The sequence below is a fragment of the Ursus arctos genome, unplaced genomic scaffold (genome assembly GCF_023065955.2).
Source record: "Ursus arctos isolate Adak ecotype North America unplaced genomic scaffold, UrsArc2.0 scaffold_17, whole genome shotgun sequence".
Taxonomy (NCBI): domain Eukaryota; kingdom Metazoa; phylum Chordata; class Mammalia; order Carnivora; family Ursidae; genus Ursus; species Ursus arctos.
In genome coordinates, this window is record NW_026622841.1 from 50,972,321 (window position 1) to 50,986,757 (window position 14,437).

A 14,437-nucleotide genomic window follows, 5' to 3' on the forward strand; every position below is an offset into this window, starting at 1 on the left:
GCACACTCTCTCTCCCTCTCCAAATAAAATCTTTAAAAAGTAGTCTTTGCACCTAACACGGGGCTCAAACTCACAACCCCGAGATCATGAGTCACACATTCCACTGACTGAGCCATCCAGGCTCTCCAGTATTATTAAATACTTTAAATAAAACAGGAATTATTTGCTTCTTGAATGTTGGGAATTCTCTGTGAATCTATCCTACTCTACCATTTTGGGGAGGTATATTTTTTACTTTTTTGGGTAATATATTCTATGGTTATTAGATTTCTTCTCCCAGATTTTATTTTTTATTTTTTAAGATTTTATTTATTTATTTGTCAGAGAGAGAGAGCACAAGAGGGGGAATGGCAGGCAGAAGAGAAGCAGACTCCCCGCTGAGCAAGGAGCCTGATGCAGGTCTTGATCCCAGGACCTGAGCCTAGGGCAGATACTTAACCAACTGAGCCACTCAGGAAGATTTTATACTTCCTCTTACATTAGCATTGCTAATTTACATATTTGTCTATTTTATTTTGACCTTAAAATTTACCAGCATAAAATTGTCACAAGAATTTTTTATAATTTTTGGGGCGCCTGGGTGGCGCAGTCGTTAAGTGTCTGCCTTCGGCTCAGGGCGTGATCCCAGCGTTCTGGGATCGAGCCCCACATCAGGATCCTCTGCTAGGAGCCTGCTTCTTCCTCTCCCACTCCCCCTGCTTGTGTTTCCTCTCTCACTGGCTGTCTCTCTCTCTGTCAAATAAATAAATGAAATCTTAAAAAAAAAAAATGAAAAGGCTTTGTAATTTCTAATATCGTTGATTTGTGTTTTCCCTCTCAGTCAGACTTATTATTTATTTTTTTCCCCAAAGAACCAATTTTGGTTTAATGTATTAATTCTACTTTAGTTTTTATTGCTGTTGCTCTGTTTTTGTCTTCCAATGCATTTATCTTTACTTTCATCATTAATAATTCCTTTCAATTTATTGTTCTTTTGTAGTTTTATGAATTGAATGTTTTGTTTATATTGTAATATTTCTTTCTTAACTATGGAAGAACTTAGGGCTATGAATTCTTCTGAGATCATAGCTAGAGCCACAACCCATAGTGATGATTTATACAATTCTCGTCATTTATTTCACAATAATCTTTTTTTTTTTTTTAAGACTTTACTTGTCAGAAAGAGAGAAAGAGAGCACAAGCAGGGGGAGTGGCAGAGGGATAGGGAGAAGCAGGCTCCCCACCAAGCAAGGAGCCCGATGTGGGACTCAATCCCAGGATCCTGGGATCATTACCTGAGCCGAAGGCAGACGCTTAACGACTGAGCCACCCAAGCATCCCATATTTCACGATAATCTTGAATTTCCTCCTTCATCCAAACGTTATTTAGAGTATTTTTTAATATTTTTAGATGGTAAGCTATTGTTATCTGCTTAGCATTAATTTCTAGTTTTAATATGTAGTGGTTGGAAACCATGACTATACTACCTCTTCTTTTTGGAATCCATTAAAATTATCTCTGGAATTTTGACTTGAGATAAGTCCCCCTAAAAAATCTGTTCCTGAATATGCACTGATTCTGATTTCAAGGACATCAAAATAAAATTTACAAAGTCTGACTGTTACAGTACTGTCACAGAAAAAACTATTCATGACACTTGTTAAAGAATTGTCAAGGTACACTTTATTCAGGGGTACTATTGTCATAGGCATAGGGACCACAGTGGACTTGGGCTCAACTCCAAATGCAACTTGAAAAAGTAGGAATTTATAGCCAAAGAGCAGGGTGGGAAGATGTTAGTGGGTAGATTATAGAAAGGAGACATCGGGGATAAGAGGGGACCTCACAGGGTCCTTGTTGAAGGCAGGCCAGGGTGGTCAGGCATCAGCTGGGGGATGATGGAGGATGGAGAACATGATCAGATGAGGAACATGCCCGGACACCAGTCTTGGGGCATTCTGGCTAAGCTGACTTAGCAGGATTTTCACTAAAATTGAGTGATGCAAAGATGGACACACAAGTACAAAAGTCAAGGCCTAGACGGGAAGAGAATTCAGAGCAGCCTGACTAGAGTCTGGCCAAGGAGAGGCTCTTTCTCATACTACCTCCATGGCTTTCCTCCATTGGTTTAAGTCCATTGATTACGAATCAGACATGATGTGACCTTTTATTTCTCAAGGCCCTCTTTTAATTAATAGTAACAACTCACTTGGTTTGTGTCATTCTCTGAAATAGTTCACCCAACTTGGCAGTTGGATTCTTCCTTCACATGGGGTCATGCCATGTATCTCTGCACAGTTGGACAAGCATTAAGGGAAATAAGTACGTAAATCTTTGGAGTGCAATCTCAGATAACTTAGTTTTCTCTTCTTTTTAATTCAAAGAATGAGAAAGCAACCGCAATTTAGGTAATGTGAAGATTAAGCTTAAAGCTCTTTGAGGCCGCTCTACAGCGTGAGTTCGTTGATCACGGAGGGAAGCCACAGTCTAATATCCGGAGGTGGAAAGCTTAAGGTCTAAAGCTGCTACGTGAAACTCCTCTGTACATGAAATTACTCTTAAGAGACTAAACGATGGTGTAAACCCCTCCTACCTTCGGGGAAGGGAGTAGGAGTCAGAAGTAAAGATGGGGGCATTTCATATTTCGTACTGTATCCTTTCATACTGTATGAATCCTTTACAACAATGCTGTACGCATATACTACTTATTTTGTAATTTTAAGGAAAACAAATTACCCTTAACATGACTCTTGACTTTTAGAAGACATACAACTTTGCTTTAAATCTGAAGCAACTAGTTACCCTCCCCTGACCCGCCCAGCACTAGACCGCCAGAAAAAGCACCAGATAAAGTAGTTAACTTGAATTTTGGAGCCATATTATAAACAGAATACATACTTCAGGTTATTCTAGAATCATATTTAGTGCCATGAAATGTTCCCACTAGAATGCCAAGTAAGTATTCTAAGACTTAAGAGCTAAGTGAACTAAGACTACGAATTCACCCTATGCATCTCAAGCTTTTTAATATACATGCTTATGGTTTATTTATTTATTGGACCAAGTGCCTTTTTCTAGTGACTTACTTATTGTCTAGTAGCTCCAGGGCCATATTCTGTACCCACCTGCTCTATGGCACTGGGGCCAGGACTCTGCAAACTACATTCCCCAGGCTTCATTGCTGGCTAGCTTCCAGTTATATTCTAACAAAGGAAGGTGGGAGGAGGGGAGGGGGCCTTCTCTCTGTTTCCACCTTCTGTTGGCATTGCTCCAGCATGCGAGGGCAGCTGTGCTCCTCCTTATGTGCCGCTCCCCTGGATGTCCCAGCACCAGCTGACCACACCTGCCGCGGTGGTCCGAGGCTGGCTGTACTGGGGACTATCCCCTGAGCTCCTCAATGCTGGGAACCCCACCTTTCTCTTTTTACTCCCTTAGTGCTAGAAGTGGTAATTGCTTCATGCGTCCCATTATTGCTCTCTCCACCTTCCCATACCTGTGGAACCAACATTGTGTATCAAACTGCCTCTGTTTGAGAACTGAGTATGGTTTATGTTTTCCTGAATGGGATTCTAACTGGTTCCACGTGGCTGCACCCCGGTCATGAAAAAGGCTTAGAGTATCAGCCAAAGTAGGATATCGCAGCTTTACAATATGGGGTAGTAGCAAAATTGCCCAATGAAACTTTGCCCAATGATGCATGATAGTTATTGCCCTTAAGAACCATGATCCTCAATGAATAGAGAAAGGGAGAAAGAAAGGATGCAGGGGTCGCAAGGACAAGGATGGAGGACATTGCACTCTGCTTTCGAGCCCCACCCCACCTATCTAAACCGACAGCTGATTTGCATCAAAGTGTTGTCATCTTCTAAGATTTACTCATTCTATGTAAACTTATCTTTGTGACTTTTACCCCCTTAGATCCCAAAATGCACAAATGTCACCACTCTTACATATTTAGGTGATTATTTATATTTGTGGAGCGACTTTCAAAATGTTTCAAGAAATTGCATAGTGATTATATCTCTGTCCTGAAAAAAATTAAGAAAACTCTTGGCAAATAAAATTTCAGCATGTTTGGCTGACTTTGATTTGAAAGGAAGTGAATAATAATAACAACTAGAGCTAATATTTAGTGAGCCCATTACACTTAGAACCTTACATATATTGTATCAGTCAATTTTTTTAAAAGATTTTATTTATTCATCTGAGAGAGAGAGAGGGAATGAGAACAAGCAGGGGTGGGAGGAGGCACAGAGAGAGGGAGAAGCAAAGTCCCTGCTGAGCAGGGAGCCGGATGCTCAGGTTCTCAGGATCCTGGGAACACGACCTGAGCCGAGGGCAGACACATAACCAGTTGAGCCACCCAGACATCCCACGTATCAGCCTATTTTTACTACAACCTGTAATAAAATACCCTGTGAGACAGCGACTGTTACTCTCAATTTCCAGATGAGGAAACTGGAACCATTAAGTATTTGGCCTAAACTCACACAGGTTGTAAAGTAAATGACTGTAATGTTAGCTACTAGGCATGGATTAAATTAAAAATGTTGTGGAAGGTTTGGAAACTCTCACCCTAAAGAGGTAAAGGGTGGGAAAGAGTCCAAGATCCTAGTGTTATATATTTTGGGGATTAGGATTTAAATTAGGTTACAGTGTAATGAAATTTGATGAAAATTTTGCATTTTGAATTTTTACTTATTATTCTCCATCAAAGAAGGGGTATGGCATGGTCACATTAAGCATCAAGGAACAATCTAGGCTGTCAATGTAGGATGTGTGGCCTTGGGCAAGTTACTCAACCACTCTGTGTTCTCATCTATAAGGAAGAGATAATCATATCACCTATGCCATAGGGTTGTTGTAGGGCCTAAATGAGACAACCACATAAAGTACTCAATACTTCCATCTAGTCTCTACAGTAGTGAACAATGGAGACAGAGTTAGAGCAATTTTGTCCACTCACTAAAATATTCAAATATTTAAGTGGCAGGATGGTGTCTGAAACAAAACTTTCTCCCCAACATTACATGTGGATTTCACAGTAGTTCCTTCTTACTGCGTGAAACTGACAATAATATAAGGTGGATTTCATGTATATGAATGCTTTATTCTGAGTAAGAATTATTTGGAGAAGATGTGCCTGGCTGGCTCAGGAGAGCGTTGACTTTTGATCTCGGGGTTGTAAGTTTGAACCCCAAGTTGGGTGTAGAGATTACTCAAAAAAAAAAAAAAATCTTAAAAAAGAATTATTTGGAGAAGAACCTAGGAGACCAACTGGCAGACTTGGGAGGTGATTGAGATGGATATATAGAAGCTTTTAAATAAACAGTAAGACTGACAAACAACTATCTTTAAAATATGCTATTATTAAGTGCAAAAGGCAAGATATAGAATAGTGTGAGGTATATGCTAACATCTGGGTGAAAAAAGGGGAATAAATTAAAAAACATATTTGCTTGAATATGCACAAAGTATCTCTGTATGGAGATGCAAATGTTGGTTATATTAATTTCCTCTGGCAAGGAGAACCGATGGGCTATTAAATAAGAATGGGAGGGACATTAGTTACTGAATGCCTTTTTTTTTTTTTTTAAGATTTTATTTATTTATTTGACAGAGAGAGACAGCCAGCGAGAGAGGGAACACAAGCAGGAGGAGTGGGAGAGGAAGAAGCAGGCTCCTAGCAGAGGATCCTGATGTGGGGCTCGATCCCAGGACCCTGTGATTGTGCCCCGAGCCAAAGGCAGATGCTTAACGACTGAGCCACCCAGGCACCCACTGAACGCCTTTGTACAACTTCTGAATTTTGAGCCAGAGGAATATATTATCTATTAAAAAATAATGTAACATAAAGAAAAAACTTAACTGAACATCAAGGAAGTAGAAGAAAACTAACATGGCTTCATGCCAGCTATGTGCCAGATAAGGAAGGTAGATTTTTTTTTTATCATGGGTAAAATATACATATCATAACATTCTTCATCTTAACCCCTTCTAAGTGTATAGTTCACAGTGTTGTTCTACCATCACCATCATTCACATCTAGAATTTTCTCATCCCAAATTGAAATTCTGTATTCCCATAGGAAGCAGGAATTTGTAAACCCAATCCTCAAAATAATCCTGTGAGGGATAGTTACGGAAACAGGCTCAGGAAGATGGCGTCATTCACCCAGGACAGCACGGAGGACCTGCCTCTGCTCTTCCCTACTCCTCCAAATCCCTTGGGCAGTTGGGAGAACAGTCAGCTTCTAGGGGGAGGTGGGAGTGGGCATGGGGATGGAGGCTGGCTTTGCGCACGCGCCTCCTGCTGTGTCTTCTAGTACCAGGCACCGAAGCCACAGGTTCTTTTAGGAAACTTGACAGCTTGTGCTATGGTAACCTGCAGGTTATATATAGTAAAAAAACCCATTTGACTCATTGCTACTAGACAAAATTTAATTGCCCTTTACAAGTGCTCAGTGCAGAATGCACTGTGAAAGTACATCACCGTTGTGAAATCCTACCCCACGCCTGGCTTTTAGATGTGCCATAGAGTTGGTTCATTGTGAATAGATTTATTGGCCGCCACGTCAGGAAGTTATTATTCAAAGGGCACCTGCATGATATGGCACAACAAGAAAGGGAGAAAGGCATGACTCTTCTCCATTGAGAGAGGGAAATTTCTAGCAGGGTAAGCCAAGCTGAACAGATGTGAAAAACAAGAATCAGTTTGATCTTATCTTTGAGCAGCAGAAAACACTGGCCTGAACTGAGAAGCCTGCTGAATTATCTACCATTTTTGAAATGCATGATTAAATAACCAACAATTATGCTGAAACTACTGCACATTCTTTGCTCATGAAGCTGCGATGTGAGTGATTGCTTTCTACACTACCAGTCACTTTGGTCTTGCTCTCTCCCTCCCTCCCACGTGTATGAGAAGTGATTCACATTTTTGTTCTCAGATGGTTACTCAATAGTGCCGAGCATACTATAACACAACCCAGTAACCCAGGTTATTCTTGGATGTCCACTCCTTTTTTGAGAATCAAAATGTGCATCAGGAGTTGAGGGCACTTTGTGTGTGACTGTGTTCACGTTTGTTTAGCTATCCTCATGCTTTGAGTCACACATTCAACTTAGAAGACAAAAATAACAGCCTCTAATAATGCCTAGAGACATTATCTTCATAATTTTTAAAGTCACATTCAACAATGTAGGAATTCCAGAGCCAATCATTTGAAAATCCGGTCCCACTCATGGCCCTATCACCCAAATTGCCAGAGGGCAAATCTTCTGGAAAAATAAAAGTGCTACATTTCTTGAGTTTTGGGGTCCCTATTTTAAAGGACAGAAAGGGAGGCTGTTACCTGTATCCCAATAGAGAGACATCGATTTTTCTTAAAGTGATCCTTCTTCCTGTCCTCTGTTGTGACGGTGGCTATGGTGGTCGTGGTAGTGACCGTGGCAGGGTTGCTGCTCATGTGTTGACTCGCAGGGCCGTGGATCTGGGCATTTGCAGCTTCGATGGCGGCTGTCAGAGCCTTCATACTGTCCAGGCTCTCTGTGGAGTTGCTCAGTCCCGACTGGCTGATAATATCTCCTCGCTGGCCCTGTCCATCCATGTAGGCATCCTGGGCAGACTCTGTGCTACTCTGGGCTGTGATAGAAATGAAAGGTTTCGTGGTAGTTCTGGGTGGGACTGGAGGTGGTGTCTTCTTATATGTTGTAATGCAAGATGACACTGGAAGACAGTGAAAACAGAGACACTGTGATTTCTGTGTGGGTTTTAATTTCTGTATTGTAACTAACATCCACTGGAAATCAGGGCACATGAAACACACAAAGACATTGAGCATGAAAACAAGTCCATTGATAGAGTAAGTGAGATCCCTGCTTCGGGGGGATAGTTGAGCCTCCTATGAGGTGATGCTCCCACAAGACTGAGGGGAAAAAGACTGGAAAACACCACCCCTAAGATGGACGCTTCTGAAATGGAAGTTAAGATGAATCAACGTAAGAGAGCCATCTGTAGAAATCTTCCCAGGCAACGGTACACCCTGAGAGAGAATGCATATACATATAGATAAGCCCAGGGTAGTCTCTGCCTGCTCAGGAAAATACAAAATATAGCTCATGGTAAACAAGGTAACTCACTGGAGAAGATTGCAGTGGTGGAAAGAAAGCAAAGAGCTTGTGAGCAAGTGTGGTCTGATCCTAACCGCAGTGGGAAGTGGCCAGGGATGGGCAAGGCCCACAGAGCTGTCCCAGCTCCCTGGGCTCGGTTTCTTCCTTTCCTTCTTCCTCCCTCCTATCCCACCCTCTCTCCCTTCCTGTCTTTGTCGCTCCCCCACACAGCCCTTTCCTCCTTCCTTCCTTCCTTCCTTCCTTCCTTCCTTCCTTCCTTCCTTCCTTCCTTCCTTCCTTCCTTCCTCTGGATAGATGCTCACTATATAAACTTCTGTTCTGAATTTTGTTGTTGTTATTGCTGAGCAGAAATGTCCTCTAAGAGGGAATACACTGCACTAAAGTATCCTAGTGTAGTCTCCCTCGTTTCTTAATCTGTGGGGGGCGGGGGTGGCTTGTACGAGCCTACTCCCTAAAATGCTCTCCTTCAAGGCAACTTAATCCACTCGGGGGCCTGGGTCTGTGCAGAAAGGTGTCCTTTCTGGACCGGTACAGTGTAGTCAAGATCCTCCCTGAGGCTCTGGCTGAACTAGCCTTTGCTCTTCTCTCCAACTTCCTGCTCAGAACTCTGAGGTTATATGAAGAAGCTTTGCACACTGGTTTTCAGCTTCCCATTTGTGGAGCGTGATGTACACAATACAGATCCCAAAGAATAATTAAGTTTTCAAGTGAACTCCCTGACGGAAAAGAACGATTCCTGAGCCAGCTTTCTAAAGACTTTTGTTAAGTCCTCTTAAAAAATGGCTCAAACTGTTGTGTTTCTGTCGCATACCCCCATGCCTTTCCCACTCCCAGCAGGTGGACACTGTTACACCAAATCGGCTACTCCTGACCACACCACCCCAGCTCTCGTTCGAGCTGCCACTTGGGCCATCTCACTAAATGAAATGCTTACTCTAAAATGTAGGATATTTCCTGAGACCACTCAAAGGAAGTGTCCTATAAGGAACAATAAACAGAAGGATCCTATTACGCTGTGCTGTGGTTCCACTGGCTTGTGATTTGGAGTAATTTCCTTAACCGTAAAAGAGATACGGACAGAAATATTTTGCTATTTCCTAAGGATTACCTGATGGAACATACATGTGCTGGGGGCGGGGGGGAGGGTAACGTAACCAATATAAATGTAGCCACCGGGATGAATGCCTGCTAGAGGCTCACCTGGGGAAAACCTTCCACCTGAACTTAGTGCATGGACTAAATACATCCTTTAATTTGAACAGAGCTCAGTAATTCCCAGCCCAGCATCTACAGTTTTCAGCTAAGTTGCCTCTGAGGTCATGCAACCGGTGAAGGCTCCCAGGGCCGGCCTGCAAGGGGCAGAACCAGAAGCAGAGCCCCACGGGTTTCAGGTTCTCAGGTTCTCCCACTAGGCTCCAGTGAAGCCTCGGGCTAGGTGATGCAAACACACTGCGGCTTGTTCACCTCCCCCAGTTCAGTTCAGTTCAGTGTCACACACCCTACCTGCTGTGGGGCTACCTTCTGCTCCCCGGGGAGGTTTGCAGGGTACCCCTGCTCAGGATGGGGCTCAGTCTCAGTTATTCATTGGAAGACCAGACTGGATGGGAGGGGGAGTGACCATAAGTAGGATAGGCTCAATCTCTTCAATCTAGTGAAACCCGATCATTTTATTACTTCTCTTAAAACAAGTCATTACAGTGTGAACTCATTATTTTGTTGAAAACGGAGGCTCAGGACGTGCGGTCCCGTTGTATTCCAAAGAAATGAAATGCCACATATAACAAAGAAATGTCTGATCTTTGGGGGTTGTTTATGGCTTGTTGTTAGTTACCCCGTTGCCTCTTGCGGTGTGGAGAATCAAAACTGTACAGTGCAGCCAAATGGAGTATTGTTTCATTTGCTGTGATTTACAGTAGAAATTTTGCCATGATGTGATGTGTGATATGGGGCATATAGAAAGGAGGGTGCCACATTATTTCCAGTGTAATGATGGGGTTTGGGGACACTCCCCGGGGCCAACTGCAATTTGGTGCCATCTGGTGGCTGTTGTCAGCTCCCCTCCTGGATCAATAGGGGTAACTCTGCGTCCTTTGATCAATGGGGACTGGCAGGACAGCAGCAGAAATGCTAGAAATCCACTAGGGTTAGATCGGGTGGGAAGGATCCTGGGGACATGGCTTTCCTGATAGGCCGCCCCAATGCCCAAAGGATGTAAGAATTTGAGATTGCCTTACCTCGAAGAAGGGAGCTGAACAGAAGACAGGAATCATGTGCTATGTATGGTGTTAAATTTGCGGGGCTTCCTTATGAGATCTCACTGCAGTGCGGGGCTTGGCACAAATCTGCCACAGTTACCGTAGTTACACTCAAAGAAGCACCACCCATCAATTATCAAACAGAAATTGAGAAGGAATTCCAATCTTTAAGAATGCCCTCTGCCAGAGAAGAAGGGAGACCCAGACAACTCACACTTCCCACAACCCCCTTCCTTCTCATGCCCCAATTCTTTCCGCATTCGAGACTGCTCCAGAAACTCATACAACCAAATTCCCAATTTTTCCCAGCATCACTCTTCCCTGGTTTTGCTTTCTTCTCTCCTAAGATTTTTTTTGCCCCGCCTAATTCTACTCTCATGATTCAGCACCGTGAATAATTTACAATCCACTGGAGTCTGAGTGCCAAGAGGGGTGCAGTAGAATGAGGTTCAAGAAGATGAAACACAAGTAAATAAATCATATCTGGTCAAGACAGAAAATAAGCGGCTCATATACCGTAAGTGAAACGCTGCTCGTGTTTGAGAGAAACATTCTCAAAACAGGGATTACAAAATACGAGTGCTCCTCTTGTTCGGTTGGAACTTAGAAAAGATACGGTGCTTTCACCAGTATTACTGCTTTCCTTTGCCTGATGTATTTATTTGTTCATTTCAAATAAACTGATTTTTTTTTCCTTATTTGGATCCCCATGGCTTACTACCCAGCTCAAAGTCGGTGAAAGGACTCCTTTTTATAAGAAGAGGCAGCAAGAGCAAAGTGACACATTTTGATGACATCGCTTTCACTCAGAGGGTACTGCAGAGCCCAGAGCCCAGAGACCGGCTTTTACATTGAGTTAAGAAATTGAAGAAGCGGGGGAGGGGAGGAGGAAAAGAAGAAGAAGAAGTAGTAAAAAAAAAAAAAAAGAGAGAGAGAGAGAGAGAACAAACTCCTATCCTATTTCAGCTTCTAGCCGAGGATTCAATATTGTCTCTATCTGCTTGGAAAGATAATGCTAGTGTTGAAAGCCTCAGGAAGGCCTGTGCCAGGAATTATTTTTGTCTGTAGTGCTGAAGGTTTTCTGGAAAAAAAAGAAATCTAGACTTTCTTATCACTCTGGTTATCTTCTGTGATCAAGAGCACACGTGTCAGGCGGCCACAAAATAGATGTAGGCTCAACCCCACGTGTTGTATCTTCTTAATAAGACGTTCTGGCTGGGGCGCCCGGGTGGCTCAGTCGGTTCAGCATCCGACTGAGCTCAGCGTGGAGTCTGCTTGTCCCTCTCCCTCTACTTCTCCCCCTGCTTGAACTGGTGCTCTCTCTTTAAAATAAACAAACAAATCAATAAATCTTTAAAAAAATACCTTCTGAAGGGCTAAGCTAATGTGTCATATACCATAAAACTCCAGTGGGGAATTATTTAGCACTTCCTTGTTACTTTTTAGAAAACACTTTCAAATACAACAAGCCCATAAGAACTACAGAAGGACAACAAAAGAATTCCAAAATATGCATATACATAGAGTCGTACAGCAGTCAGACAACACCTTTTTGATGTAAACAAGTTATCCTCAGACGTTATTAACCACAAAGCAAGTTGTGATTAGATCTGCGTTTGGCAGTGGCTGGCTTGTATGCGGAAGTCATGGTCAACGTTGAATTTGCTGAGTTGTATAAGATGGTCGGCTCTTACTGAGCGGAAGACCACCAGAGAGAGAAGGCCCGCCTCAGCCCACTGTCTAGTTTCTGTTGAGGGCAAAGGTCTCTTGATTTGGGTGATTTGGTCCAGCCAACAACAGCTTAACAAGCCCTCAGAAGAAGATTAAAAAAAATCAACTGGGGGGGGCGCCTGGGTGGCACAGCGGTTAAGCGTCTGCCTTCGGCTCAGGGCGTGATCCCGGCGTTATGGGATCGAGCCCCACATCAGGCTCCTCCGCTATGAGCCTGCTTCTTCCTCTCCCACTCCCCCTGCTTGTGTTCCCTCTCTCGCTGGCTGTCTCTATCTCTGTCGAATAAATAAATAAAATCTTTAAAAAAAAAAAAATCAACTGGGGTCAACATGCTGGAACTGCCCCTTATTAGCTTGCTAGATAATTGTGCAAATCTCTTCCCAAGTCTCTGTTTAGTGACATTTCATTGATAGCATGAAACTGACCTTGGTGTCAATGTTTACACAATGGAAATTGGGAAATACTATCCCTGCCTCAGAGAGCCAGTTGTTAGGCATTTCCAGCACACCTGTGCACATAGCATGGCACTGGTCAAAGTGGGGTCCACAGACAGGTGTCGAGTCACAAACTATTTGATGAACGTATAGTGAGATATGCCGTGAAAATTGAGGAGTACACTTCTAGAAACTTTTACAGCATTTCTACAGACTATTCCGTTGATTGAATCTAACAAGAAGACTGGGGCTTGGTTTCGGGTGCCTCATTTTTTAAAATTTCCTTTATCCAGTGATTCATTTTATTGCATTTTTACCAAAATATCGATCTGCAACAGATTGGACGCCAAACAAACAAACTAGTCCATCCCCAGAGTGAGTTTGAGAAGCACTGATGGGAAACGTTTGCAAACCCAGCGGGCTGGGCAGAGGTAGTACATGTGGGATTAGGAACGTATGAGGGAGGTAACTTGAAACTACGGGCAATTCTAGAAAGCAAAAGGATGTGAAGAGGCCAAAAGAAAAAAAGAAATGTGAAAGGATGTAAACTTAGACATAAAGGGACCAGTGCACACATATAGGCTTGTGGTTTTAACATCAGGTAAGCTGCCTATTTCTAAGAGGGTGTGTCTGAGTACAAGTGTGATATCTAGAACAACGGCAGGATTGTGATGCAGCATTTCATTCCGGGCTCTTCTCTTTAAGGGGACATTGCAGAGTGCTCCAAGGAAGGAAAAGCCATATCTTACAAAGGGAGGATTAAGGAGAGAGGATGTTTAGTTTGCAAGAGAAGGAAGACAGAAGAATTTCCAATGATTTTGAAGGCTCTTGGGTTGAGGCATGGACTAGTTCTGTATAAGGCACCGTGGGAAACCACCAAGGTAAGAGCTCAGAGAGGCACTAAGAATAATTCTCTAGTGAACTGTGAATATTAATAAAAGCTAGAAAAGAATTTGAGAAGTAGAGACCCATTGAGAGTGAAGTGAAAAAGCTGAAGGAAGCCAACAGAGGAGGTAAGGAAGCGTTACCAACACGGATGTTTGCTAGCAATGACCAATGTTCTGGCATCCTGGGAATGCATTTTGGCACAGACGAGGGCAGAGCTGCTAATAAGAGAAATTTGCTGCTGCTGCTGCTTCGCGTCAAGGAGGCCCAGAAGTGCTGAACTGACAATGAATGGTAGGTCGAGCTCGCTGCAGTGATTCGCTAAACCTGCTGGACTCCTCCCCCACCAAGTGACCAGACCAGGTGAAAACAAAGACGGTAAGATGTAACATTAGTTCAACCTTTTTTTTTTTTTTTGACGCTCTACCTCCAACATGAGGCTTGAACTCAGGACCCCAGGGATCAAGAGTCATGTGCTCCACCAACTGAGCCAGTCGGGTGCCCCTTTAGTTCAGACTCTCAAGGTGCCATTAGATCAACCAAATCACCAGAGAGTGAGTCCTTACTCTATAACACACGGTGCTAAGAATTTAATAGACATGGTTTAATGACAGAGGAAGCGCTTGCTATCCCCATTTGTTTGACGGTAAGACTAAGGCTCACAGCCCGTAACTGAGGTCTCTTACACTGCTACTAAGTAGTGGAGTTAGAGTAACTGGGAGGCCTCAACCCCAGCTCTCTTCCTGCCCCTAAACCACCTCTATTCATCTGTCCATTAAACCTTTGATTAAATACCTTTGTCCAGTAAAGTGTGATGCTTCCCATGAGAAAATGCCCCCAAACGGCCCCCAACACTACTTTGCACCCTGCAGGAACCTGTCAAAAAGGCATGGAGAATTAACAAATTTGGAGTGGTCAACAAGGGGTGCACCAGCTGCATCTTTAAAAATACCGCAAAAGTCAGGCTCTGCGCTGGGCGTGGAGCCTGCTTAAGATCCTCTCTCCCCCTCTGCCTCCCCC

General features: G+C 43.2%; 1 protein-coding gene across 11 annotated transcripts in view; it reads right to left on the reverse strand.

Moving 5' to 3' along the window:
* DLGAP1 (DLG associated protein 1) overlaps positions 1 to 14,437 on the reverse strand; it is an 843,835-nt gene that overhangs the window by 51,946 nt on the left and 777,452 nt on the right. For all 11 annotated transcript variants that reach the window (XM_026496025.3, XM_057313266.1, XM_057313260.1 and 8 more), the window contains one exon: positions 7,335 to 7,708. In XM_026496025.3, coding sequence (XP_026351810.3) covers positions 7,335 to 7,708 — 374 coding nt within the window. The remainder of the gene's footprint in view (positions 1 to 7,334; positions 7,709 to 14,437) is intronic.